Source organism: Salmo trutta, chromosome 7 (genome assembly GCF_901001165.1).
Source record: "Salmo trutta chromosome 7, fSalTru1.1, whole genome shotgun sequence".
Taxonomy (NCBI): domain Eukaryota; kingdom Metazoa; phylum Chordata; class Actinopteri; order Salmoniformes; family Salmonidae; genus Salmo; species Salmo trutta.
In genome coordinates this window covers 14,146,624-14,173,089 of record NC_042963.1, presented here as the reverse complement: position 1 = coordinate 14,173,089, position 26,466 = coordinate 14,146,624, and the positions used below count along the sequence as shown (strand labels likewise).

The 26,466-nt window shown below is 44.1% G+C and overlaps 1 protein-coding gene across 1 annotated transcript; it reads right to left on the bottom strand.

Annotated features, from left to right (window-relative positions):
* Nucleotides 1-71: 71 nt before the first annotated feature.
* Nucleotides 72-25,616, bottom strand: LOC115196977 (sodium- and chloride-dependent GABA transporter 2). Its single transcript, XM_029758058.1, has 15 exons — nucleotides 25,533-25,616; nucleotides 19,508-19,708; nucleotides 17,800-17,934; nucleotides 16,504-16,644; nucleotides 16,008-16,092; nucleotides 15,429-15,561; nucleotides 14,353-14,487; nucleotides 12,769-12,872; nucleotides 8,465-8,589; nucleotides 8,168-8,280; nucleotides 7,834-7,971; nucleotides 6,936-7,038; nucleotides 2,969-3,069; nucleotides 2,512-2,682; nucleotides 72-2,295 (listed from the first exon to the last, which is right to left on the bottom strand). The coding sequence occupies exons 1-15, from the start codon at nucleotides 25,537-25,539 to the stop codon at nucleotides 2,131-2,133; spliced, it is 1,857 nt and encodes a 618-aa protein (XP_029613918.1). The 5' UTR covers nucleotides 25,540-25,616; the 3' UTR covers nucleotides 72-2,130.
* Between the last annotated feature and the right edge of the window lie 850 nt (nucleotides 25,617-26,466).

Sequence of the window (26,466 nt, the reverse complement as noted above, 5' to 3'; positions counted from 1 at the left end):
TAGATGGAACAGTTGTCAAATATCTCTTGTTGGGGGGAAAAAATTAAGTGATATGACACACATATATATATATATTTTTTTAAACTTTTAATACAAATATTTGTATTTTACAATGTCAGTTGTAATGATGCATGAGAACAGTGTTCAGCTTTGCACTTGACTAGACATGGCCTTAGCAACACTGACAAACACATATTGGAAGTGTAAGAGCTTATACTGTTCAAAGTTGTTATTGTTCGCTAAGGAAAATAATGAATAGACAATACAAGCAAATAACAAAGACTATCTAGCATTGTGTGTGTGTGTGTGTGTGTAAACATAAAAGGTATGAAACTCAAGTTCTGGTCTGTCACCTCTAAACTGCTCACTATGATGGTATACTGTTGTACGGTACAATGATTTCCAATGCAAAATGTTGTACAACATTTTTTTTGGAACACAATCCATACTTCACTAGTTTTTAAGCCATGTTTATCATGTGCTTTATCACATTTTGGACTTGGTATACAGCTTAAAAATATACATGTGATTGTATACAATTTGTTTTTTAAATCAAGCCAAGGATGAGAGCAATGCAAATATCATTGTATTACATTTCAGAATAAAAACTGACATAAGACTATGATTAAAATGCTAATACACAATGATTATATGTCCAAGTACGATTTTGAATCAAATGCAATACATTTACAGTAAGTCTGACTCCATCCGAATCACAAACAACAACCTCAGGCTAGCATAGCCTACTATTCAGTCTCCTACAGGTCACTACAACAGAAACAGAGACACTTACACTTCAGGTGGGCTTCAGATTTCTTTTTGACACAAGTTTTGTGACATAAATCTGGATATTAAACTGTACAGGTTGTGCACATTTTAGCACATGCACATAATGTATTTGAATCTGAAGTCAGAGTGTTCGTATGAGGAATTGTTAAAGGTCCAATGCAGTCATTTTTATAACAATATCAAGTCATTTCGAGGTAACAATGAAGTACCATACAATGATTGTTTTCAAATAAGATGGTCAAAAAGAAACAAAAATAGCTTCTTAGCAAAGAGCAATTTTTCAAGCAATACTTTTTCTTGGACTGTCTGGGAGTGGTCTGAGCGGGGAGAGAAACTGAAAACTAGCTGTTATTGGCAGAGTGGTTTGGAACTCTCTTTCTTATTGGTCTATTAACTAGACTGGCGATGTCAACAATACAGGCTGAAATTCCAGGTGGTCTTTTCAAACAGCTCTTACACTAAAAAGGCATTATAAGCATTTTCACAATTTCACAGTATTATTACAACCTCACAGTGTGGAAATGTATATAAAACACAGGGCAATCTAATTTTTGACTGCACTGGGCCTTTAAATTATGTATTACTTATTGTAACCACAATGACATGATGCTTTTAGTTGGCATATGCCTATCTGATTCCTCCATTTGTCCTGGAAAAATGTTGTCAGTTAAGGTTTAGTACATTAAGGTAAATTAACAAACATATTGATTAGAATGATGTATTACATTCAACTCATATGACTGCAGCGAGTTCGACATAATGCACTAAAAGAATACCTAATCATAGCAAATTGTGTACACATATGCCGAGAGATGTCCATGAGAAAAGGAAAATAAAAGATGCTTCCTTAGAAAGCAGGTGTAATCATCAGACAAACATTCTCAAGTCTCAACCACAATGGACATATAACAAATCACTGAATCACACCATTTCAATGTCTGCTCAACTTTAGCCATTGTTGAAAGAAATCAGCAAAACACAGCTAAAGTTCCTGGTTGATAAGGCAACAGTGGGAGAGAGAAGTGGAGAGACCGACTCTCCCGTGGATGGAAGTGTAGATGGCGGGGAGCCAGTAGCATTGAGTGTGTAAACATAAGAGTGTACACGATTTAACAACAGGACAGCACCTGAAGCAGTAGTCTGTACTGTCTCGGAGAGACCTTGCAGGAGCGAAAGAGCTAAGGCACAGCAGCACCAGTGTCACTGCATCCGTGCTCATTTGGCCGCAGTTGTGCAGTTATGAGGTATCGTTGAAGAGAGGTCTGGGACGGGGCCGAGGCAGAGGCCATGTCAAGGGAATGGACATGGGACCTCAGAAGGTCTGGGTCCACGTTCCTAGCTCTAGCAGTTGGACTCCTTCTCGTTGACGGGGAAGTAGCCTTCCTTGGTGGGAGTGCGTCTCTGACGGAGGCTGTCCCCATCGCCAGGAAAGATGGCCAGCAGCTTCTCCTGCTCCTTCTTGGTTTTAGGTAAGTCAGTGGATGCCGTGGTCAGGATTGTAAAGCGCTACATAACAACAGAGGAAATAGACGACAAGTATTATAGATGCTTTATTGTCACATATAGGTGCAGGACATGATTGGTTTGTTATATTGGTTTGTATCGATTTCTAAGTTACAGTAGCTTAAGCCATGACAGACTTGTAGACATGAGACAATAGCAAACAGAGGGAAAAGTCAGTGGGGTTAAGGGGTGAAACAGTGGGTGGTGTGTGTGACTTACCTCTTTCAGGGTGCCTTCCACAGAACACATTTTGATGAGCACCCAGAGGGGAACGCAGAGCATGGAGGACAGGGCCAGGAGCCAGCCCAGGCAGTAGCCCCACCAAGGGTACACATACTCATTGTTGTACTTCAGAGGGGTGTACTTGATCAGGGAGAAGGCGAAGGTACCCTGCAGAGGCAAATAAATGCAAACAGTTGTGTCTCCTTGACAGTCACTGGTTGCTACGTCCTAGGTTGAGTCTATTTTTTTGGTTGATTGATTTAAAAACAACAATACTGACTTGCTTTCATTGGGGTCTTATCCTCTTTTTGAACCTTTCCCAATTTCTACAAAATCTCTGTGAATTTGATTAGCCTAGCTGTGCAATGTCAGATGCTTTTTCACTAGTAACCACCAGTGGGCACCCCTCAGTCAAGAGACATAACAGGGTTTTGTTCAGAAGAAAAAGACTCACTAAGCAAGTAGCAGGAGTGAAGAACATCCAGCAGTATTTGATAATAGGTCCGGGACGGTAGCCAATCATGTCCTCAATGTTGTCATAGAAACGGTCAGCACCTACAGGAACAGCGAGGAAAGAGAAGAAGAATGAGGCAGGAGTCAGCAACGGACAGATACTCATTAAAGTTTCAAGTTTATTAGTCGTATGTACGGGATACACATGGTATACACTGAGTATACCAAACATTACACCTTCCTAATATTGAGTTGCAAACCCGCACTTTTGTCCTCAGAACAGCCTCAATTCGTCAGGGCATGGACTCTACAAGGTGTTGAAAGCGTTCCACAGGGATGCTGGTCCATGTTAACTCAGTTGTATCAAGTTGGCTGGATGTTCTTTGGGTGGTGGACCATTCTTGATGCACACAGGAAACTGCTGAGCATGAAAAACCCAGCAGCGTTCCAGTTCTTGACACAAACCAATACGCCTGGCACATACTACCATACACCGTTCAAAGGCACTTATTTAATAGTTTGTCTGCGCCCATTCACCCTCTGAGTGGCCCACAAACATAATCCATATCTCAATTGTCTCAAGGCTTAAAAATCCTTCTTTAATCTACACTGATTGAAGTGGATTTATCAAGTGACATCAATAAGGGATCATAGCTTTCACCTGGTCAGTCTGTCATGGAAAGAGCAGGTGTTCCTAATGTTTAGTATACATCATCCAACGAAATGCTTACCTGCATGTTCCTTCAACAATGCAATAAGAAATAAGATAAGAATACGAACATAAAGTAAATGGTTCAGTAGAATATATATTTTTTGAAATGGTTAATACAGGAAGGCACAATTTCTAGTCCAATATTGACACGTGTTTTAAGGAGGGGGAATTGGGGTGCAAGTGTTTAAATTGTGCAGTAATCATAATAAGAGTCTGGTAGCAACAGTTGTGATGTGTGTAGAATGAATGTATATACACTGCTCAAAAAAATAAAGGGAACACTTAAACAACACAATGTAACTCCAAGTCAATCACACTTCTGTGAAATCAAACTGTCCACTTAGGAAGCAACACTGATTGACAATAAATTTCACATGCTGTTGTGCAAATGGAATAGACAACAGGTGGAAATTATAGGCAATTAGCAAGACACCCCCAATAAAGGACTGGTTCTGCAGGTGGTGACCACAGACCACTTCTCAGTTCCTATGCTTCCTGGCTGATGTTTTGGTCACTTTTGAATGCTGGCGGTGCTTTCACTCTAGTGGTAGCATGAGACAGAGTCTACAACCCACACAAGTGGCTCAGGTAGTGCAGCTCATCCAGGATGGCACATCAATGCGAGCTGTGGCAAGAAGGTTTGTTTTGTCTGTCAGCGTAGTGTCCAGAGCATGGAGGCGCTACCAGGAGACAGGCCAGTACATCAGGAGACGTGGAGGAGGCCGTAGGAGGGCAACAACCCAGCAGCAGGACCGCTACCTCCGCCTTTGTGCAAGGAGGAGCAGGAGGAGCACTGCCAGAGCCCTGCAAAATGACCTCCAGCAGGCCACAAATGTGCATGTGTCTGCTCAAATGGTCAGAAACAGACTCCATGAAGGTGGTATGAGGGCCCGACGTCCACAGGTGGGGGTTGTGCTTACAGCCCAACACCGTGCAGGACGTTTGGCATTTGCCAGAACACCAAGATTGGCAAATTCGCCACTGGCGCCCTGTGCTCTTCACAGATGAAAGCAGGTTCACACTGAGCACATGTGACAGACGTGACAGAGTCTGGAGACGCCGTGGAGAACGTTCTGCTGCCTGCAACATCCTCCAGCATGACCGGTTTGGCGGTGGGTCAGTCATGGTGTGGGGTGGCATTTCTTTGGGGGGCCGCACAGCCCTCCATGTGCTCGCCAGAGGTAGCCTGACTGCCATTAGGTACCGAGATGAGATCCTCAGACCCCTTGTGAGACCATATGCTGGTGCGGTTGGCCCTGGGTTCCTCCTAATGCAAGACAATGCTAGACCTCATGTGGCTGGAGTGTGTCAGCAGTTCCTGCAAGAGGAAGGCATTGATGCTATGGACTGGCCCGCCCGTTCCCCAGACCCGAATCCAATTGAGCACATCTGGGACATCATGTCTCGCTCCGTCCACCAACGCCACGTTGCACCACAGACTGTCCAGGAGTTGGCGGATGCTTTAGTCCAGGTCTGGGAGGAGATCCCTCAGGAGACCATCCGCCACCTCATCAGGAGCATGCCCAGGCGTTGTACGGAGGTCATACAGGCACGTGGAGGCCACACACACTACTGAGCCTCATTTTGACTTGTTTTAAGGACATTACATCAAAGTTGGATCAGCCTGTAGTGTGGTTTTCCACTTTAACTTTGAGTGTGACTCCAAATCCAGACCTCCATGGGTTGATAAATTGGATTTCCATTGATTATTTTTGTGTGATTTTGTTGTCAGCACATTCAACTATGTAAAGAAAAAAGTATTTAATAAGATTATTTCTTTCATTCAGATCTAGGATGTGTTGTTTAAGTGTTCCCTTTATTTTTTTGAGCAGTATATTTTTTATATCTGTGTTTTTGCATGTGCATTGAATGATTGACTAATTAATCTTATGCTACACAAAGATAGATTAAAAAACTCTAAACTAATCCAATCATTTAGCTAGATTTTCTTGGATCCTTTACTGAAATGGTTGTTCCAGTTTAGGCCTAGGTAGTCTCCGTCCACTGTTTCTAACACTGGCAGTCATTATGAATGGAGATTGCGGGTGACAAAAAATAAAAAAACTGTTGGATATCCTAACTCTGTCTGGATTCCAATAGGAATTATACATCATTTTGCAAGTCAGCATAATATGAGTTGCAAAATTCTGGTACATTATTCAGAAATTACGGTTGGAAGATTCCTGGAAATCCTTCAACCAGGATTTTTTTGAAAATCTGGGAATTTTGGGAAAGTTACTGACGTTTTGCAACCCCTCTTGCAGGTCTGATGTGGCCTGTAAACCATGAGTTTCAGGCCACTGTATTAGGGTAAAGCTAGACCTCAATATAAGGCCTTATGAGACACTGTATGTAATGTACACTGAGTATACCAAACATTAGGAACACCTTCCTAGTATTGAGTTGCAAAGAGCAGGTGTTCTTAATGTTTAGTATGTTTGGGTTTATTGTGATAAAGAGTTTAATTATAATGATAATATTTGCCTGGGAAATAAACAAATTCAGCAACCATATCTCTGTCACTAACAAATACAGTTATGGGTGATAACTGTACAATTCACTCGAAAAGGCAAGGCACCCTGGGAAATGATATTGGAGGCATGGCTTAGGTGGGGCGATGGTCAACATTTTCAAACTGGCACAACTCAAATCTGGACCCCCTACAGGGTCACAGTGACTATCGGGTTTGAGTAACGGCTACAAAATCACTTTAAGTAACTGTACTGAGATTTATTTAGTGCAACACGTTTCCTCCAAAGTTTTGAGTAACGACAGCACATTAAGGTTTACAGTGTGTGAGCTAAGGTGCAGAGAATCAGAGCAGGTGGTCAGTCCAGTTCAAGGGTTCAGCAGTCTGATGGACAGTAGATAGAAACTGTCTCTGAGCCTGTTGGTATCAGACCTCATGCTCCAATATCGTCTGCCTGACGATAAAGGAATGAACAGCTTGTGGTTGGTGTGTGTGGGGTCCTTGATGATGCTGCGGGCCTTCCTCAGGCACCGTTCCGGTACACAATACTAATTTGTAACAGCTAACTGTTCGCTAAAAGTAGTATCAATCGCATTAAAAATATTTATAATTCAAAACGATCTAACAACATCACATTCAGCCAGTTGTTCCTCTCCCAGAGGCCCTTTCACTTCTATTAATAGCAGACTACAGCTGGAGGGCAGAGGATGGCTCAATGAAAATACCCCCTTTGTTATGTTAATGTTCTTCTCAATGCATTCCCACATAACTTGGCTAAACACTCACCATAAATCCAAGCAATGCAAACAGTCTCAAAGACAGCCACAAAGAGCAGGCATGTCCCACTGGCAGCATAGTAGTCAAAGAGTTGGAAGACGTACATGCCTCCCTGGAGAGAGAAATGTGTAGCGTTACGGCAGGGCAGCTAGGGACACTTTTTCTATTTCATCGTCCCATGCAACCTCCAAGACCACATGTAGAACAACACGTAGAGTATGTGTTACGCCTCGATCACGTCGACAGCGGCATTGCATTTTGGTACACCAGAAGTACATTCATTTCCAATGGAACGCTGCGTTTGCCTTGCAGCCTCGCATTGCAGAGACAGTTGCGATGTGATTTATCAAACGTACGCGTCATACTGTGTGTGTAGACGGCTTGACAGAAATGGTAGCAGATGGTGAATGTTGAACTTTTGCTGCACACATATCCAGATGATTGCTGCGTACCATTTTGCGCAACAACACTGTTGGTGTGATTGAGGCGTTAGAGAGGCTAAACATCATGCACAGAATAAAGGTTCCTGATTTCAGTAACCTACAGTATGTGGCTCTTTTTCTTAGAACCTTTCAATTCACGTAACAATGTGACATTCTCCATCTGTAGCTCAGTTGGTAGTGCATGGCACTTGGAATGGCAAGGTAGTGGGTTCAATTTCCATGGTCCACCCATCCGTAAAATCTATGCACAAATGACTGTCGCTTTAGATAAAATATTCTGCTAAATGGCGTATGTTACAAGAAACAAAGCCCTAAATGAAAACCTTTGGGATTTCATTCTTGCTGCATATTCCAACTCCTCCTGAGACACCCGTGGAGAGTTGGGGTCAGAGACAAGGTCAGCCATTTTACCAGCGTCCATGAACCAGTCGGGGTCCTGGGTGGCATTGTGGGCTGTGGCCTACCTCTGTCAGCATGATGAGACCCATGAGGAATGAGACAATGGCCACCGCCAAGATGAAGAGCTCTCTGCGGTTCTTACGACGAAAGGTTTTAGGGTACATGTCCACCATGGCCGTCACCAGACTCTCCACACACACAAACTACAGCAGTGGAGAGAACAGAGGGGATGCTGTGTCACTGATTTTAAAAAACACCACCGTGGACTTTGTTAGAGCAGTATTTACAAGCATATTGTGTGTGTGTGTCAGAAAGAGAGTTAGTGAGTAAGAGAGAGAGTGAGAGAGTAAGAGAGAGAGAGAGAGAGAGAGAGGAGACAGAGCGCTATTCTAGCCTCACCTGGCTGTCCAGACCCAAAAAGACGATCATGATGAAGAAGAAACAGGCCCAGAGAGGAGAGAAGGGCATCATAGACACTGCACGGGGGTAGGCTATGAAGGCCAGACCAGGACCTGGTACAAAAAGGGTTAAGTGGTGTGCAGCGTTTCTACTAATTCACATACCAAAATATATTGCTGAAATGTACATAACTACGTAAACTAAAATACATGTTGAATTATGAAAAATGATGACCATTTCCCCAATGATGAACTGTCAAGAACGGTTTGTGTGTGTCTGTTAAAAATGACTACCAACCAGATTCTGCCACCTCTGAGATGGGCACGTTCTGCTCGTAAGACATGAAGCCCAGGATGGAGAAGATGGCAAAGCCTGCCACAAAGCTGGTCCCACTGTTCAGGAAGCATAGCGCCAAGCAATCTCTGTAACCCCAGAGAGGCAGTCATCAGCCAGGCATAGATACCAGCCATAACAGATATATATACTGTATGTCACAGTAAAAATGAACAACTTCAAAGATAAATCAATACCATATTGTGAAACAGATACTGTACAAAATACAGATAAAGACACAGAACAAATGCTTCTTACTGTCACGGTTGTCTTCGTCCTCTGACGATATAAAGAAATCGTCATCGGAAAATGTGGACCAATACGCAGCAGGTACGTGTATGCTCATTTTTTAGATTTATTAACTTTCAAAATAACACTCCAAAACAAACAAACCACAAAAACGAACGAACAACAAAACAGTCTGGCAAAGCCTAGGGCTGAACACAGCACAATCACCCACAAATCACAAACACACCCTTATATATGGGACTCTCAATCAAAGGCAGATAGACAACACCTGCCTTCAACTGAGAGTCCCAACTCCAATTAACCAACATAGAAACACACTCACCAGACTAGACATAGAAATACATAAACAGACTATACACCAAAACCCCAGAAATACTAAATCAAACACCCCCTTTGAACAAACACACCACCCTGAACCACATAAAACAAATACCCTCTGTCACGCCCTGACCAAACTACAAAACAATTAACCTTATATACTGGCCAGGACGTGACAGTACCCCCCCCTTAAAGGTGCTACCCCAGAAGCACCTTAACAAAAAAAACAAAAATACCCCCAAACAATACCCAAAAGAAAAATTCCCCCTTACTAAAGGGAGGGAAGGGAGGGTGGCTGCCGTCAACGACGGCACTGTGCTACACCCCCCCTCCCCAACCCACCTATATTGGAGGCGGCTCAGGTTCTGGCCGTTCCAGGCAGTCTGGGCAGTCTGGCGGCTCGGGGCAGTCTGGCGGCTCGGGGCAGTCTGGGCAGTCTGGCAGCTCGGGGCAGTCTGGGCAGTCTGGCAGCTCGGGGCAGTCTGGGCAGTCTGGCAGCTCGGGGCAGTCAGGGCAGTCTGGCAGCTCGGGGCGGTCAGGGCAGTCTGGCCACTCCGGCAGGTCAGGGCAGTCTGGCCACTCCGGCAGGTCAGGGCAGTCTGGCCACTCCGGCAGGTCAGGGCAGTCTGGCCACTCCGGCAGGTCAGGGCAGTCTGGCCACTCCGGCAGGTCAGCGCAGTCTGGCCACTCCGGCAGGTCAGCGCAGTCTGGCCACTCCGGCAGGTCAGCGCAGTCTGGCCACTCCGGCAGGTCAGCGCAGTCTGGCCACTCCGGCAGTTCAGCGCAGTCTGGCCACTCCGGCAGTTCAGCGCAGTCTGGCCACTCCGGCAGTTCAGCGCAGTCTGGCCACTCCGGCAGTTCAGCGCAGAGCGCAGTCTGACCACTCCGGCAGTTCAGCGCAGTCTGGCCACTCCGGCAGTTCAGCGCAGTCTGGCCACTCCGGCAGTTCAGCGCAGTCTGGCCACTCCGGCAGTTCAGCGCAGTCTGGCCACTCCGGCAGTTCAGCGCAGTCTGACCACTCCGGCGACTGTTGACTGACGGGCAGCTCCGACGACTGTTGACTGACGGGCAGCTCCGACGACTGTTGACTGACGGGCAGCTCCGACGACTGTTGACTGGCGGGCAGCTCCGACGACTGTTGACTGGCGGGCAGCTCCGACGACTGTTGACTGGCGGGCAGCTCCGACGACTGTTGACTGGCGGGCAGCTCCGACGACTGTTGACTGGCGGGCAGCTCCGACGACTGTTGACTGGCGGGCAGCTCCGACGACTGTTGACTGGCGAGGCTGGGTTTACGCACTTGCCGTTTAGTGCGGGGAGCGGGAACAGGACGAGTCGGACTGGGTGGACGCACTTCCGGGTCCGCACGAGAGACAGGAGCTGGAAACCCAGGGCTATGGAGGCGCACAGCCGGTCTAGATCTTACCTCCTGCACAACCCGCCTTGGCTCGATGGAACTAGTAGCCCTGCACGAGCGGAGTGCTCGTACAGGGCAGACTGGGCTGTGCAGGGGCCTGATGGTAGCCGTGCGTAGAGCGGGAGTTGGGTAGCCTGGTCCTCGGAGGCGTACCGGCGACCAGATGCGCTGCGCAGGCATCCTCCTACCAGGCTGGATGCCCGCTCTAGCACGGCACCTGCGAGGGGCTGGAATAACTCGCACCGGACTGTGCGTGCGTATGGGTGAGATATTGCGCTTCTCAGCGAAACATGGCGCTCCCCACCTCATACGCTCCTCCATATAACCACGGGTAGCTGGCTTCCGGCTCTTCCCTCGCCTAGCCAAACTACCCGTGTGCCCCCCCCAAAAAATGTCTTGGGGGTGCCTCTCGTGCTTCTCCCTCAGCGCGTCTCTGGCCTCGTACCACCGCCTCTCTGCCTTGGCTGCTTCTATTTCCCACTGCGGGCGGCGATACTCCCCAGCCTGATGCCAAGGTCCGGCCCCGTCCAGAACTTCCTCCCAAGTCCACTTCTCCCGCCAGTCCAGCTCGAACGCCGTCTGCTCCTTCCTCTGCTGCTTGGTCCTTTGGTGGTGGGTGATTCTGTCACGGTTGTCTTCGTCCTCTGACGATATAAAGAAATCGTCATTGGAAAATGTGGACCAATACGCAGCAGGTACGTGTATGCTCATTTTTTAGATTTATTAACTTTCAAAATAACACTCCAAAACAAACAAACCACAAAAACGAACGAACAACAAAACAGTCTGGCAAAGCCTAGGGCTGAACACAGCACAATCACCCACAAATCACAAACACACCCTTATATATGGGACTCTCAATCAAAGGCAGATAGACAACACCTGCCTTCAACTGAGAGTCCCAACTCCAATTAACCAACATAGAAACACACTCACCAGACTAGACATAGAAATACATAAACAGACTATACACCAAAACCCCAGAAATACTAAATCAAACACCCCCTTTGAACAAACACACCACCCTGAACCACATAAAACAAATACCCTCTGTCACGCCCTGACCAAACTACAAAACAATTAACCTTATATACTGGCCAGGACGTGACACTTACAACCTGTTATTAGCTTACTAGGTTATTATTAGGGTGTAAAACAGAACAAATCACTTATCAGTCTTAGATGGTTATACCATAGGCCATTTAGCTATTTGATTTAGAATTTTAGGACCCCTGTAGGTATGCCCCCAAAATATTTGTAAATTATTTGATACCATTTTTTATTTAATTGAAATGCATTGAATAGCACATTTATAAATGGCAAAATGTACAGTAAAAAAAAATCACAAGGAATAAGGTTTCGAAGTGGGGGTGGGACACTTTCAAGGGTTTATCTTTATTTTTACTATTTTAGGAACTCCTCCAAGACTGTTGGAAAAGCATTCCAGGTGAGGCTGGTTGAGAGAATGCCAAAAAATGGTCAAAGCTGTCATCAAGGCAAAGCGTGGCTATTTGAAGAATCTCAAATATAAAATATATTTTCCTTTGTTTAACACTTTTTTGGTTACTACATACTTCCATATGTGTTACTTTATAGTTTTGATGTCTTCACTATCATTCTACAATGTAGTAAATAGTACAAATAAAGAAAAACCCTTGAATGAGTAGGTGTTCTAAAACTTTTGACTGGTAGTGTACTTCCAGAATTTTTTAAAACCGGTACCAGGTTACCTTCAGGCGAGTCACATGACACTTGTCGGGTTAGTAGAACAACAAGAACAACAAAACAAGTTTGTTTTCCTGAGAGTCTAGTGGGGTCATGTTAGTTTGTAGCCCAAACGGTTTGGATGCTACAGACAGAAGTTGGCACATAGGTGGTACTGTACCAACTTCAGATGAGTCCCGTGGGACTTGTGGGGGTCATAGAGCAAAACGGAGAACACCATTGTGTCCGTTTGGACGCTACAGACGTTTTTTTTGTGAGAAGACCAATTTTCGGGATGTCAACAAGTCTGACAAACAGCATTGTAGCTCTGTCAATTTCCACCAAAGATTCGGAAGGCGGACATAGGTGGATTGAGACGCAGCTGATATCGCTAGCTTAAATAAACAGATTTTTATGGGGATTTTTTAATTATATTAATTAGATTGACGCATGGGTGCGTCAATCAACTCTAGGGGGTTTAAGACAGAGATACATCTGCTTATTGTTGGGTGTCGGTCATTTCTGACTAGGGTAAGTAGGATGTGTAGGTGTAAGCATGTGTTCTGAGGTGAGCCCTGACCTGTAGCAGTTGTTATTGTACTTGTTGTAGCTTCCCAGAGCAGTCAGACACCCCAGACAGATGGCATAAGAGAAGAAGATCTGAGTCCCTGCATCCATCCATACCTAGAAAGAAGAGGGAGAAACCATACCAATGCCTTTTCATTTGCTGGCAGAAACCATGGCACTGCTCCTGGCTAATACCTTTATGTCCCTGAAGCACGTCACTTTAGTCAAAGACAGCTATAAACCCCTTCCGGTGAAACATTTGGTGTGTACATATGACCTACACCTTCCTCATTCCATGGTAAAACCTGTCACCCCATTTCTCGTCACTTATGTGACCACCCACCATGTCCACCCCCCAGTATGCTGGCTCTCCATCGCTATGGCTCCCCAGCGCCAAGTGTGGTACTTTTCCACCACAGACTCTGTGAACAACCAGCACAACACAGTTCCAATTTGAATTAGGGTGCCCTTTGTTCTCCCTATTCACCAAAGTCGTGCTGAAGCACCGAGGGCACGTTTCAGTCAGCTGCCTAGCAGCCAGGATAACTTCTGCCTGTGTCCCAAATGGCACCCTATTGCCCATGTAATGCACAACTTTTGACCAGGGCCTATAGGGCTCTGGTCAAAAGTAGTGCACTTTATAGAGTGTGGGTTGCCATTGGGACACAGCCTTTGACTAAGCTAGTTCAGTGCAAAGACACAAGCGTAGGCCCCGGCCCCTAAGGCAGATGTTCCCATCATACAGACAGCTTGTCTCTTCCTTCAACACAGGGTTATATTCATCCATAGAAGGCCCCTGTGGATTGAAGAGGTCACTCATTTGGTTAATGGGGGCCAAAATGGAGAAGTGGTTGGTGAAATGTCTCTCTCTCTCTTTCATAACCAGACGAGAACTAGACCTAGGAGCTGTGCTTGCTGACCACATGCCTCATGTCGGTATTCATGAGGCATTTATCACCCGTCCACTCATCAAATATTCCTAGGGACTGCCAACTTTACAGATTCAGTCATTCTCTGGCACAGCATTAGTTTGAGAGACAACGTCCCCCTGGTTTTTCCAATGTCATGTTCTTCTCATGATCAGATGTGTTTTCATTTGTTAATGATCGATCTTGATCATCTCGATAACAATCTTGGTGATATTGAGTTAGATCCCTGAAAATGCTAAGCACAGCATAACAATCACTTCAACAGCTCAACTAATGAACATAATAATTAAGTGTCCAAGTTCTACTGTATGTGGCCACACATATTGTCATCATAAACTAGGGACAAGAGGTGTGACTGTGAGAGGAGTTTTTATTGCTGACAGGCAGAGGTCAGAGGGTAAGTCAGTCTATAGGGTTATTGTGTCAAGCTGTTGGGTTTTCCACTTCCCACAGTGATGGTATGTGTGTGTGTGTGTGTGTGTGTGTGTGTGTGTGTGTGTGTGTGTGTGTGTGTGTGTGGTTGGGGGGATTGGTTCTTCTATCCTTGTGGGGACCTAAAATACACGTGTGTGTGTGTGTGTGTGTGTGTGTGTGTGTGTGTGTGTGTGTGTGTGTGTGTGTGTGTGTGTGTGTGTGTGTGTGTGTGTGTGTGTGTACAGTACATGTACCTGTGGATCTGACAGGCGGCCCAGGTCTGGGTAGAGGTAGAACTTGATTCCTATGAAGGCTCCAGGCAGGGTGACCCCTCTGATGAGCAGGATAGACAGCATGATGTAGGGGAAGGTAGCTGTGAAATATACCACCTGAGGGGGATGGAATGGGAAAGGGAAAGGGGGATACCTAGTCAGTTGTCCAACTGAATGTATTCAACTGAAATGTGTCTTCCGCATTTAAACCAACCCCTCTGACTCAGAAAGGTGCAGGGGGCTGCCTTACTCGACATCCACGTTGTCGGCGCCCGGGGAACAGTGGGTTAACTGCCTTTGTCAGGGGAGAACGACGGATTTGTACCTTGTCAGCTCGGGGATTCGATCCAGCAACCTTCCGGTTACATGTATGTAAGTGCAGGACAATACAGCACCAAGGGTCACATATGGGTTAACCAAGGGTCTATTAATAACAAAAAGCAAAAAAGTCAATGAATGGTCTCTAGTCATCTCAGCTATCACGTTATCTGCCAGACTTCAAAAGGACCACATATCTAGAGTACTTGGCTGTCCAAAGGTGTGAAGCAACATTGTGAAAATGCATAGAAATGTCCTGAAAAAGTGACCTGACTGACCAGGAGCAACTCTAAGTCATATTCACTGCCATAGACTCTGATATGGACTGTTTCAAATCTAAGAAACTATCCTGTAAGAAAACCTTTCTATATGACTTCGCTGTTAAGTGGAACAAACTACCACAACAACTTAAATCTATGCTGACCAGAACTTATTTTTTTAAAGTATGTCAAAAGCTGGCTTATGACCGAACCATAGACCCATTTTCATGTCTGTATCTACAGTATGTAATGTATCTACGTCTGCATCTATGTAATGTATTGCACCATGCACTTTAAGGGACCACAATGGAAATAAGTCATTGACCTGATTGTGTAATCCCTGTCAAGGTTTCCAAATGGATGTACTGTGTGTATATGCATTTTTATAAAATCAATCAATGAAGTGCCCAGAGGTTCTTCCTGGTCAAAAACTGCATTAGGGAGGCTCACAGAGAGAGAATGTAGAATAGAGCCCTTTACCTTTCCAGTGGACTTGACTCCCTTCCAGATACAGAAGTAGACTAGTACCCAGGCTATGGCTAGACACAGCACCAGGTCCCAGTTGAGAGATCCTATATGATCTATGCCAGAGGAGATACGCAGAACCCTCCGTCTACACACACATGCACGCACGCCGGTGCACACACACACACACACACACACACACACACACACACACACACACACACACACACACACACACACACACACACACACACACACACACACACACACACACACACACAAATATGAGATGACTGTCAGTGTGATCATTATTTAGACATGAATATCTAACATGAACACTAAGCTCTGATATTACAGCAATAGTAATGTTGATGCTTGTTAACTATTTACATTAGGGGGGCATATCATGTATAGTATTTCTCAGGACATCACACAGCCCTCCAATTCAGCCTCAAGCCAGCCTGTTTTCGTATTCAGCAGTGCTACACTAGTTGGCAAGACAACGGCCATTTGGCTGAGGAATAAACAGTAGGCCAACCAAGCTCCTTAAGGAGATGGAGAAACAATAGACTCTAAGCAGCACTTAATACTTACTCCCAGAACTCAATGACAGGAGACGTGGCGTTCAGACGTAGCTGATTGAAAGAGCCATTCCTCCTCTGGAACTCCATGCAGGAATCTTGAGAACAGAGATGCATAACAAGTTCACACACACGTTTATTGAGGACACCGGCTATGGTTTTTCTAGGTAACCCAACTCTATTGTAACGTTATGTAAGGCTACATGAGACATCAAGTAGTCAGGGATATTTCTGTGTATGGTGGCATTTTGGAGTTTTCCTTATTCAATCTTGTTCCGAGGGCAACACTGTCTCAAGGGCAGAAACAATGTGAATGTTTAGGCAAATGCGATCACTTAAGTTGAAGTAATCCGAATTGATTAGGGTTGGTTTAGGGGTTGAGTAACATTCGAACCAGCAACTTTGCCTGTGAGCTTTCATCATACCAATCACATTAGTTCTGCCTTTAGGCAGAGCTTCAATGAGATTGAATAAGAAAAAGTCCACTGAGTGTATGGTGGATCTCTGACCTGTGTTCCATGTGTTGTTGCAGGAGGCCCAGGGCAGGTCCCAGGTGAAGGAGTAGGATAGGTAGAAGATGGCCCAGGCCAGGACGATGATGTAATAGAAGTTCAACAGAGCCACAATGACTTGTGTGGCGTAGCCCACTCCTTTAGCAAGGACAAAGAGGAGCATTATGTCACGGCTCCACCTGTCACCAGAGGGCGGCAGAGACCGTCCTAGAGACATTAACGACACTCAGGTGTGTTCAATTTACTCATTATGATTTCCCTGTTAAAAGAGGTGTTTTCTGTTGTCCTTTGCGGAACTGTGAATTGTTTCCTGCGTGTGGTTGTTTCCTGCGTGTGGTTGTTTCCTGCGTGTGGTTGTTTCCTGCGTGTGGTTGTTTCCTGCGTGTGGTTGTTTCCTGCGTGTGGTTGTTTCCTGCGTGTGGTTGTTTCCTGCGTGTGGTTGTTTCCTGCGTGTGGTTGTTTCCTGCGTGTGGTTGTTTCCTGAGTGAGTTTTTGAGACTTAGTGGTTGTTGGTTTCCCCCAAGTGTACTGTGATCCTGCGGCTACCGTTTCTCAGTAAAGTATTATGTTTATCCGTAACCACTGATTCCTCGTCTGGTCTCTTCTCTGCACCTGGGTCCAATTTTTTAAATATTTAACTAGGCAAGTCAGTTAAGAACATGTTATTTACAATGACAGCGTACCCCGGCCAAACCCGGACGATGCTGGGCCAATTGTGCACCGCCCTATGGGACTCCCAGTCACGACTGGATGTAATACAGCCTGGATTTGAACCAGGGACTGTGGTGATGCCTCTTGCACTGAGATGCATTGCCTTAGACTGCTGCGCACTCGGGAACCTTACCACATCACACATTGTGGTTAGCTATGATAATGCCTTTCAACGTTGAATACAATGACACATGAAAACCATGACTCTATTCGCATTGCTTTTGTATCTCCGACTCCACCATTTCTCACCCGGTAGCCTATCTGGTTCATGTGTGAATGTCTACAGTCATGTTGTCCTTATTGGGGGCCTATTGAATGACTGAAGCATTGGATACTTGGAAGTCTGCCAGTGTTGGTGGCATACCAACCATAACATCAACCTCCTGCTACTATCCTACAGTACATACCGGCAGACCCGCATGCACAAAAACACGCACTTACTGTAGATCATTCTCAGAATTCCTTCTCTTATTCTATTCAGTAAGCAGACATGCCCGGGTGTAGTTACCTTGAAAGGCATTCCTATACAGTGCACACTAAACAAAATTGAGTTCTAAACAGTAGATGTGAGAGGAAGATCACCTTCAAACAGTGGAGTGATCTTCCTCCAGCAGGTAATGCCTCCCTCGCTGGTGAACTGTCCCAGGGCTGTCTCCAGGAAGAACACTGGTATCCCACAGGTGAACAGGAAGATGAGGTAGGGGATGAAAAAAGCACCTGTTTGATAGAGGGGGGAAGGAGGGAAGTTAACAAGGTGTTGTCGCATGCATTAGAACTCCACTGTGATATGAGGTCAGATGACATAACCAATCGACAAGGATGCAGCATTTCAAGGATGGACACTAAAATTGTAGTGTTCCAAAGGTACCTATAAATGCTACCTTGATTTGTGAAAAAAAAAATTTAAGTCAGCATCCGACATATCCATCGCTGGGTGAAATATCCAAATAACGTTTATTCACCAAATAATGTTAAAATGTTTATCACATTTTTCAGAAAATGTCAAGTTTGCAGTTATCAGCCCGCTAACCAAGCTAGCTAGCTAATGATGAAATTGTACAAATATATTAGAAATGGGAGCTAGACATATAGGTCTACTCACTGGCAAAAACTGGTTGAATCAGCATTGTTTCCACGTCAATTCAACCCAAAAATTCTATGTGATGACGTTGAATCAACGCGGAAAACTGATTGGATTTTTAAAAAGTCATCAATGTAAGGGAATGTCGTTTTTCTTTACCCAACTTTTTACCTAAATCCAATGGCACGGTGACATTTTTGTATGATTTCGAGGTGAATTATCGTTAGTTGACATCTCAACCAAATGTAAATCAAAACTAAACGTTGAACTGACATCTGTGCGGAGTGGGTATGCATCAATCATTTTTTCTGATGAAATGATAAAGTATCTTCACCTTAAAGGCCGAGAGACATACAAACTATCAAGTACTATACAAACTATCAATACTATACAAACTATTAAGAAACTCAGAACTACTTTGTGCACTTGAGAACAGTTGCTCCAGAGAAGGAACAAAGACAACCTTCGTCAACAGCAGTGAACTTTGACCTGGGTAAGCCCCCGACCAGCTTGACATCAGAGTATCACATACCATAGCCCACCCAACAATACAGTAGGACAGCCAGTATGTATTTATCCATAATTCCACAACATATTGGCATATAACATTTTTTTTAACGTAAAAGAGCAATTCCAAAGTTTTCAGCCTGTTGAAAAATGTGTCTCCATAATGTTGTTGGATATAACAAATTCAATGAAATTAGTGTTGATATTTTGACTTCTCTCATCTTGCCAATCCAAACAGGAGTGTGTTGTTTGCTGCTATTGGACTTCATGTTTAATATGTTTTATGAGTGTAGTCTTGGCAGGCAACACATAAACATAAATACATATCAATCTAAAAATAGCAATTGTTATCCACAATCTATTAGGAGGATTTATTGCTGAACAACAATTTACATACCTCCAAATGAGCACTTTTGAGGTTTTACGTCACTACTCATCCTTAAACAGATTCCATGCCCTTCATAATTATTTTATAGCGTTAAAGCACAATGTCCTCAAAGGCTCCAGTGCCATTTAGGTTTATAACAACAGGCTTTGGGTCAGTTAACACCAATATAGTAGCTAAAATTATAATACATCTACAATATGAACTGTCACTGTTGTCCTGATCAATAGTACTGAAGTAGTACTCAATTATGTACCAATAATATGAACAAAATGACGTGACATGTTGTCACTGAGCACTGGGACGTTAACACCCACCTCCTCCGTTCTTGTAGCACAGGTAAGGGAAGCGCCACACATTGCCCAGTCCTATGATCTCCCCGGCAACAGAAAGGACAAACTCCACCTTGTTTCCCCACTGGCCCCTCTCCTTCATCTTCTCATCACTCTGCGGCACAATGTCCAGCGGCCGACTGTGGTCATTGGAGGGGTCCATCTTAGGCAGGCTCTCCATGTCGCCTGAGGAAGCAACACGTTAAAGTGAGTGGAGGAGAGGATAGACACCGGGAGAGTAACAGTATTGTACATCATTATGTAGGCTAACCCCACAGCCTAAAGTCTTGTATTGACTGTGTAGTTAATGTGAGCAGGGGAGGGGTTTCTGTGTATCTTTATCACACCCCTCGAAGATCAACAGGCTTATCATAAAGTAAACACAATTTCACAGTCTTAAGCCTCCCTGGGGACCATCTCCTGGAAATGAGGAATAGGGTGAGAAAAAGGTCTTTGAACGTGGCTCAAGAACATGGGGGTTATAGGGGGCATTATATGGACTCAAGCTATAAGTTATGCAGACTCCTAAGACAACAGCATGGAATAGTAAAAACAAAGGCTGTGCATGCATCCCCGTTGAATGTTTGGAACAAAGGTCAAGCAGCAAGAGGTGTGAGACAGGGACGAATTTCAAGACTTTCTGTAGTTCTCACGGAGGATTTACGGCAGGCACGAAAGTGTCAAACATGAAGTGGTGGGAAAAGTACCCATTTGTCATACTTGAGTAAAAGTAAAGATACCTTAATAGAAAATGACTCAAGTGAAAGTCACCCAATAAAATACTAACTGAGTAAAAGTATTTGGTTTTAAATATACTTATGTATCAAAGTAAAAGTAAAAGTACAAATCATTTCGAAGTCCTTATATTAAGCATAGCCAGGGACACACTCCAACACTCAGACAGTCCACCAGATCAGAGGCAGTAGAGATGACCAGGGATGTTCTCTTGATAAGTGTGTGAATTCAACCATTTTCCTGTCCTGTTAAGCATTCAAAATTATTTGAGTGTCAGCGAAAATGTATGGAGTAAAAAGTACATTATCTTCTTGTAGTGGAGTAAAAGTTATGTAAATAGCAAAGTAAAATATAGATACCCAAAAAACTACGTAAGTAATACTTTCAAGTATTTTTACTTAAGTACTTTACACCAGTGCAAAGCATGCATAGTCACATTGACATGTCATATATGCCACTCTGTCTCTCCCTGGCTAGAATGGGTCCACGGCTGTACGAGCTGGACAACTCGTAGCCGGCCAATGTTCAGGGCCAGTGATGCTGAAAGAGTTTCTCTCTGTACAGGAAACAGACAGCTCACTGACCGTGCTCACTGCTGTCATGTCTCATTAGCAAGGCCTCTTGCTGCCCTCTCTCTTGCTTTCGCTCTCTCGGTTTCTCTTTCACTCTCTCTCTCTCCCTCTCTGTCTCTTCTTCCCTCTCTCTCACTCTTTCTCTCTCCCCCTCGCTCTTTTCCTCTTTCTTTCTATCTCGCTATGCCACTCTTTCTCTCTCTCTCTGCCGCCCTTCTCTCTGCTTCTCTCCACTTTGGCTAGTCCAGTGGCCCCTCCTGTCACAGATCAAACCAAACAAATTCATGTTGAGTTTAGGTCCGCAACAACAGGAGAGATGGCTACCCCGCTGTGCCAGAAGCCTTGGAAATGTGCTCTGAGCTCAGCCTCTCGCTGGCAGAGCAGGGTGGGGTGGATGGGAGGGAGGGGAGAGAGCAAACATTTTCGGAGCCTGGGCCAAATTGTGGCCAGCGGTAAAAATAGAGTCCCTTGTTTTCAGAAGGTGTTTGGTGGGAATGAAGGCTTGGCATCATAAAGGACTGGAGACCCTTATTGGCCAGGGCTTCTTTGTGCTGCTGTGAAGGAGAGGAGAGCTCCAGGCTGCCAGGAAGCCTGATCACACTTTACCTTGGTTTTCACAGGCTCAGTGTGCGCCAAGGGGGCAGTGTGAGCCACAAGCGAAATTCCTTCACACTGAGATCTCTCCAGACTCCAGTCCAGGGGAGCAGTCCACACCTATTTTTAACTAGGTGAGAATAAACATTTGCCACATTATTTGTAACAGGACGGGACAGAAATAGCCAGTTTTCAGATAGATGTTTACAGAGAAGCTAGGGGAAGTGAGTGCTGTGACAAATGAAGACCAAGACTGAGGAGGACTGAGCATGCCAAGTCTCCAGCCAAGCCACTGGGCCAGCGTTCACGTCTCTCATAAAGGCCTGCACTATAACAGACTCACTGACTGACTACTGCGGGTAGTCTACTGGATAACACTCTTTCTGTCACCGTACTGATGGAAAGGCACAGAGCTGCTTTCCACCCATTAGTTATCACTTTGATGATCAAAACACAACACAATATAGCTAACCACGATGTTAGGGTTTCATCATGGTTTACGTTCAGGCTACAGTTAGTCATTTCAATCATAGATAGACCATAGATGGAGGAAGGACTTCATATTTCAGAAAACAAACTACAACTTTAAAGTGTTATGTCACTAATAATCAAAACCTTTAAGTAGAGTCCGATCGATATATTGCTTCACCAATATATCGATACGGGACAATAATTCCACGATATCTGACAAATATATTTTTTCTGCTTTATTATTATGGTTAGGAGACTAAAACACCCGGTTACCACAGGACAACGGCATCTCGCTTTCTCAGCAAAACCTCTCACAGACCTAGCCTGGTTCCAAATCTGCATGTGCTTCCGAAAAGACAATACGGCTGTGAAGTAGCACAGAGCCATGAAGGAATGACTGCTCAGCTGCAGTGTTTTCCCCGTAAAACCCAGGGGTTATTATGTGACTGTGTGTGCATGTTTGTGTTCATCTTGTGTTCCTAATGTTGTGTCATTCTGTGTGTGGGTTTGGATGCGTGTGAGTGTTCATGCGTGTTCAATCATGTGGTGTTCCTAGGTGTGGATTGCTGCTGGCCCACTATCTGCTTTTCTTATGCCATTGGCACCTATGCCGCTGTGGAATTCATCAAATGTGAAATAATCAATGGATGTTGTGAATATAGGTGATTACGATGCTTGCCATCATAACATTGATAGTCAGAGGAGTTGGACTGGAAGTTCCAACAGAATACCTATATTAACAGCCCTGTTCTCCTGACAGTTTTTCCTTAGGTGTTATAGGTGTGCCACAAAGCGCTGCGTGTTACCCTTAATGTTGGCACACAAAACAGAAAAGTATTTGAATTTTGGATCTACACTCGTTTAAGGACGTTACAGCATGTCGTCACATCCACCAGTGCTGAGAGTCCGCTGCAGCTGTTATTTCCGTTATAAACTCAGCAAAAAAAGAAACGGCCCTTTTTCAGGACCCTGTCCTTCAAAGATAATTCGTAAAAATCCAAATAACTTCACAGATCTTCATTGTAAAGGGTTTAAACACTGTTTCCCATGCTTGTTCAATGAACCATAAACAATTAATGAACATGCACCTGTGGAACGGTCGTTAAGACACTAACAGTTTACAGACGATAGGCAATTAAGGTCACAGTTATGAAAACGTAGGACACTAAAGAGGCCTTTCTACTGACTTTGAAAAACACCAAAAGAAAGATGCCCAGGGTCCCTGCTCATCTGCGTGAACATGCCTTAAGCATGCTGCAAGGAGGCATAAGGACTGCAGATGTGGCCAGGGCAATAAATTGCAATGTCTGTACTGTGAGACGCCTAAGACAGCGCTACAGGGAGACAGGACGGACAGCTGATCGTCCTCGCAGTGGCAGACACGTGTAACAACACCTGCACAGGATCGGTACATCCGAACATCACACCTGTGGGACAGATACAGGATGGCAACAACAACTGCCTGAGTGACACCAGGAACTCACAATCCCTCCATCAGGGCTCAGACTGTCCGCAATTCCTGCCTCAGTCTCATCCATTCCTCTGTCACCTGACCCGTGACCACCTGTTCACCCTAACTGTCAGTCATCCTACCTGTCCAGCTACCCACACAGATTCCATTAATCTTTAACTAATTGATGTCACTTGTTAAATCCACTTCAATCAGTGTAGAAGACAGGTTAAAGAAGGATTTTTAAGCTTTGAGACAACTGAGACATGGATTGTGTTTGTGTGCCACTCAGAGGTTTAATGGGAAAGACAAAATATTTAAGTGCCTTTGAATTTTTTATTTTCTACATTGTAGAATAATAGTGAAGACATCAAAACTATGAAATAACACATTTGGAATCATGTAGTAACCAAAAAAGTGTTAAACAAATCAAAATATATTTTAGATTCTTCAAAGTAGCCACCCTTTGCCTTGATGTGCTGCATCAGATGACCTGGCTTCCACAATCACCCGACCTCAACCAAATTGAGATGGTTTGGGATGAGTTGGACCGCAGAGTGAAGGAAAAGCAACTCTTTCAAGACTGTTGGAAAGCTTTCCAGGTGAAGCTGGTTGAGAGAATGCCAAGAGTCTGAAAAGCTGTCATCAAGGCAAAGGGTGGCTACTTTGAAGAATCTCAAATATAAAGTATATATTGATTTGTTTAACACTTTTTGGGTTACTACATGATTCCAAATGTGTTATTTCATAGTTTTGATGTCTTCACTGTTATTCTACAATGTAGAAAATAGTACAAATAAAGAAAAACCCTGGAATGAGTAGGTGTGTCCAAACTTTTGACTGGTACTGTAGATCTATGTGAAAACCCACCATATTGAATGTAATCAAAATGTACTGTCAAGGCACAAGTTCCTGGATCAGTCAAGGACACAACTAAGTGAAAACCACCAGTGAAAATGTAAACAATGAAATTGATTTCCACCACAGGATCAGGTCTGCTAGAAGGGCCCCGTATCATAAAGCAGAATGTTTTAAGAACCAGAAAATCAAGAACCAAATTCCAAACTATTACAAAAACTATTACTGTACTGAATCTTTTTGTATGCCCATCACTCTGTCCGTCTGACAGAACAAAACAATAATATTGTAGATCGGCCCCATTTTCCAGAAAAGTGCAGCAGCTTAGGATGGGCAACATACAGAGAATAACTTCCCCTGTGGCTCTGACTGCATCTATTGTGGTAACACATTACATATGGATGATCTGTATTCCTGTTGAGTAATTATGCAGTTACTCTAGCCACAATATATCAACAATATGGTTGCTAAGCTACATTTACTAAGCTACAATGCAGTAGCTTAATAATTATCTTGTAATTACATGGAGTTGGGGGATGGTCCCACTTTAAAATAACTACACCTTATAAATGCTTTATATAGCACAAATAGTCTTCATAAGCATGGCATAAACGCAAACTATCCGTAAGCGTATGTCATACTGTGATAAGGGTGTTTAAAGGGTGACATTACATCTCCTTGTGTTGGGTGTATTGCCAAATAAGACACAACCCAATTTAAATGTAACTCTAAAGACGAAAGAGCAAGGTAAATCATGCATGCTTCCAAAGGTATTAATTAGCCAAGGTTAACCAGGTCAGTAGGGGTATGTTAATAACCATCCCTATACAGTAACACATTGCATTTGAAATAGTTTAGATGTTTAATGCATTTGAATGTGGTCACCAAGAGAAAAGCTGTCAACCTTCACTTCTTAGATTATGTCCATGACTTGAATATCTTAAAGACTGGACACGTTCCATGGACAATACCTCCACTCGAAAGAGCAACATCTAGACTATTCCCAACGTCAGCTGCAGTTTTCAACATTATACAATCAGAAAAATGCCAAATAATTTGTCACCAAATGCCCTAATAAGGAAGCATCACCAAACCAGTGAGATATCTTCATAAAGACAAACCAAGCATGAAGCAGAGCCAACATCTAGAATTCCACAATACTCACAGAATATTCATTAAACTTAACCATTCAAAAAACGTATTTTTAGAAGAGCCAAACTCATGCCGACCTAAAATAAAGCAGGAAATATGTCACTGTAATTGTGCCTAATGGTTTCATCGGCACAGATGCATGGGAAAGAAAGCATTTTCTTCCCCCAGTGGTGCTCACCTTTCATAGTAAAGACAGTCTGATGGTTCGAATGGTTAGCCAGATATTGGTCTGTTGGTGTCTAGGTTTTACTATATAATGTGCATAGAGGGGCGGGGGATCTCGGTAACTCCAAACTTTAGTTCAGCCTTAAATGAGCTTCTCGTTTACTTTGCTCTGCACCCTCTTCTACCCCCCCTCTAGTCCCATTCAGAAACCCCCTCACTCTTTCACACACACACACACACACACACACACACACACACACACACACACACACACACACACACACACACACACACACACACACACACACACACACACACACACACACGCTCCATGCAGCACACTAGAGGTCTGTGCCGTCTCAGTGTGGTGGGCCGATTGCATAACCTTCGACACACATTCTCGCAGGGTCTCTCTTTCGGCCTATACACTCTTAGAAGTGAGGGTACAGTATCGTTCCCTGGGGTACAAAAATATCAAAATACACAATGTACCTTAATAAGAGATACACATAATGATCTCACATGGTACTGTTCGATACCTTTTAGAGTACATACAGAGTATAATGGTAAATGTTTGTACCCCATATTTTGAATATAAAGGTACAATCACACTCACTTACAAAAAATGGGTACAATGTGAAGGTACATTTCTGTTTCCTAGGGTACAAACAAATTTAGTGTATCCTCAATATACTTAAGAATACCCGACATAAGGTACAATTATGATTTTTGTTGCCACCTCAAGGGAACTAATGGCTTTGTCACTGTCACGCCCTGACCTTAGAGAGCCTATTTATTCTCTATTTTGGTTAGGTCAGGGTGTGACTGGGTGGGTACTCTAGTTTTTGTATTTCTATGTTGGCCTGGTATGGTTCCCAATCAGAGACAGCTGTCTATCGTTGCCTCTGGGGATCATATTTAGACAGCCTTTAACCACCTGTTTGTTG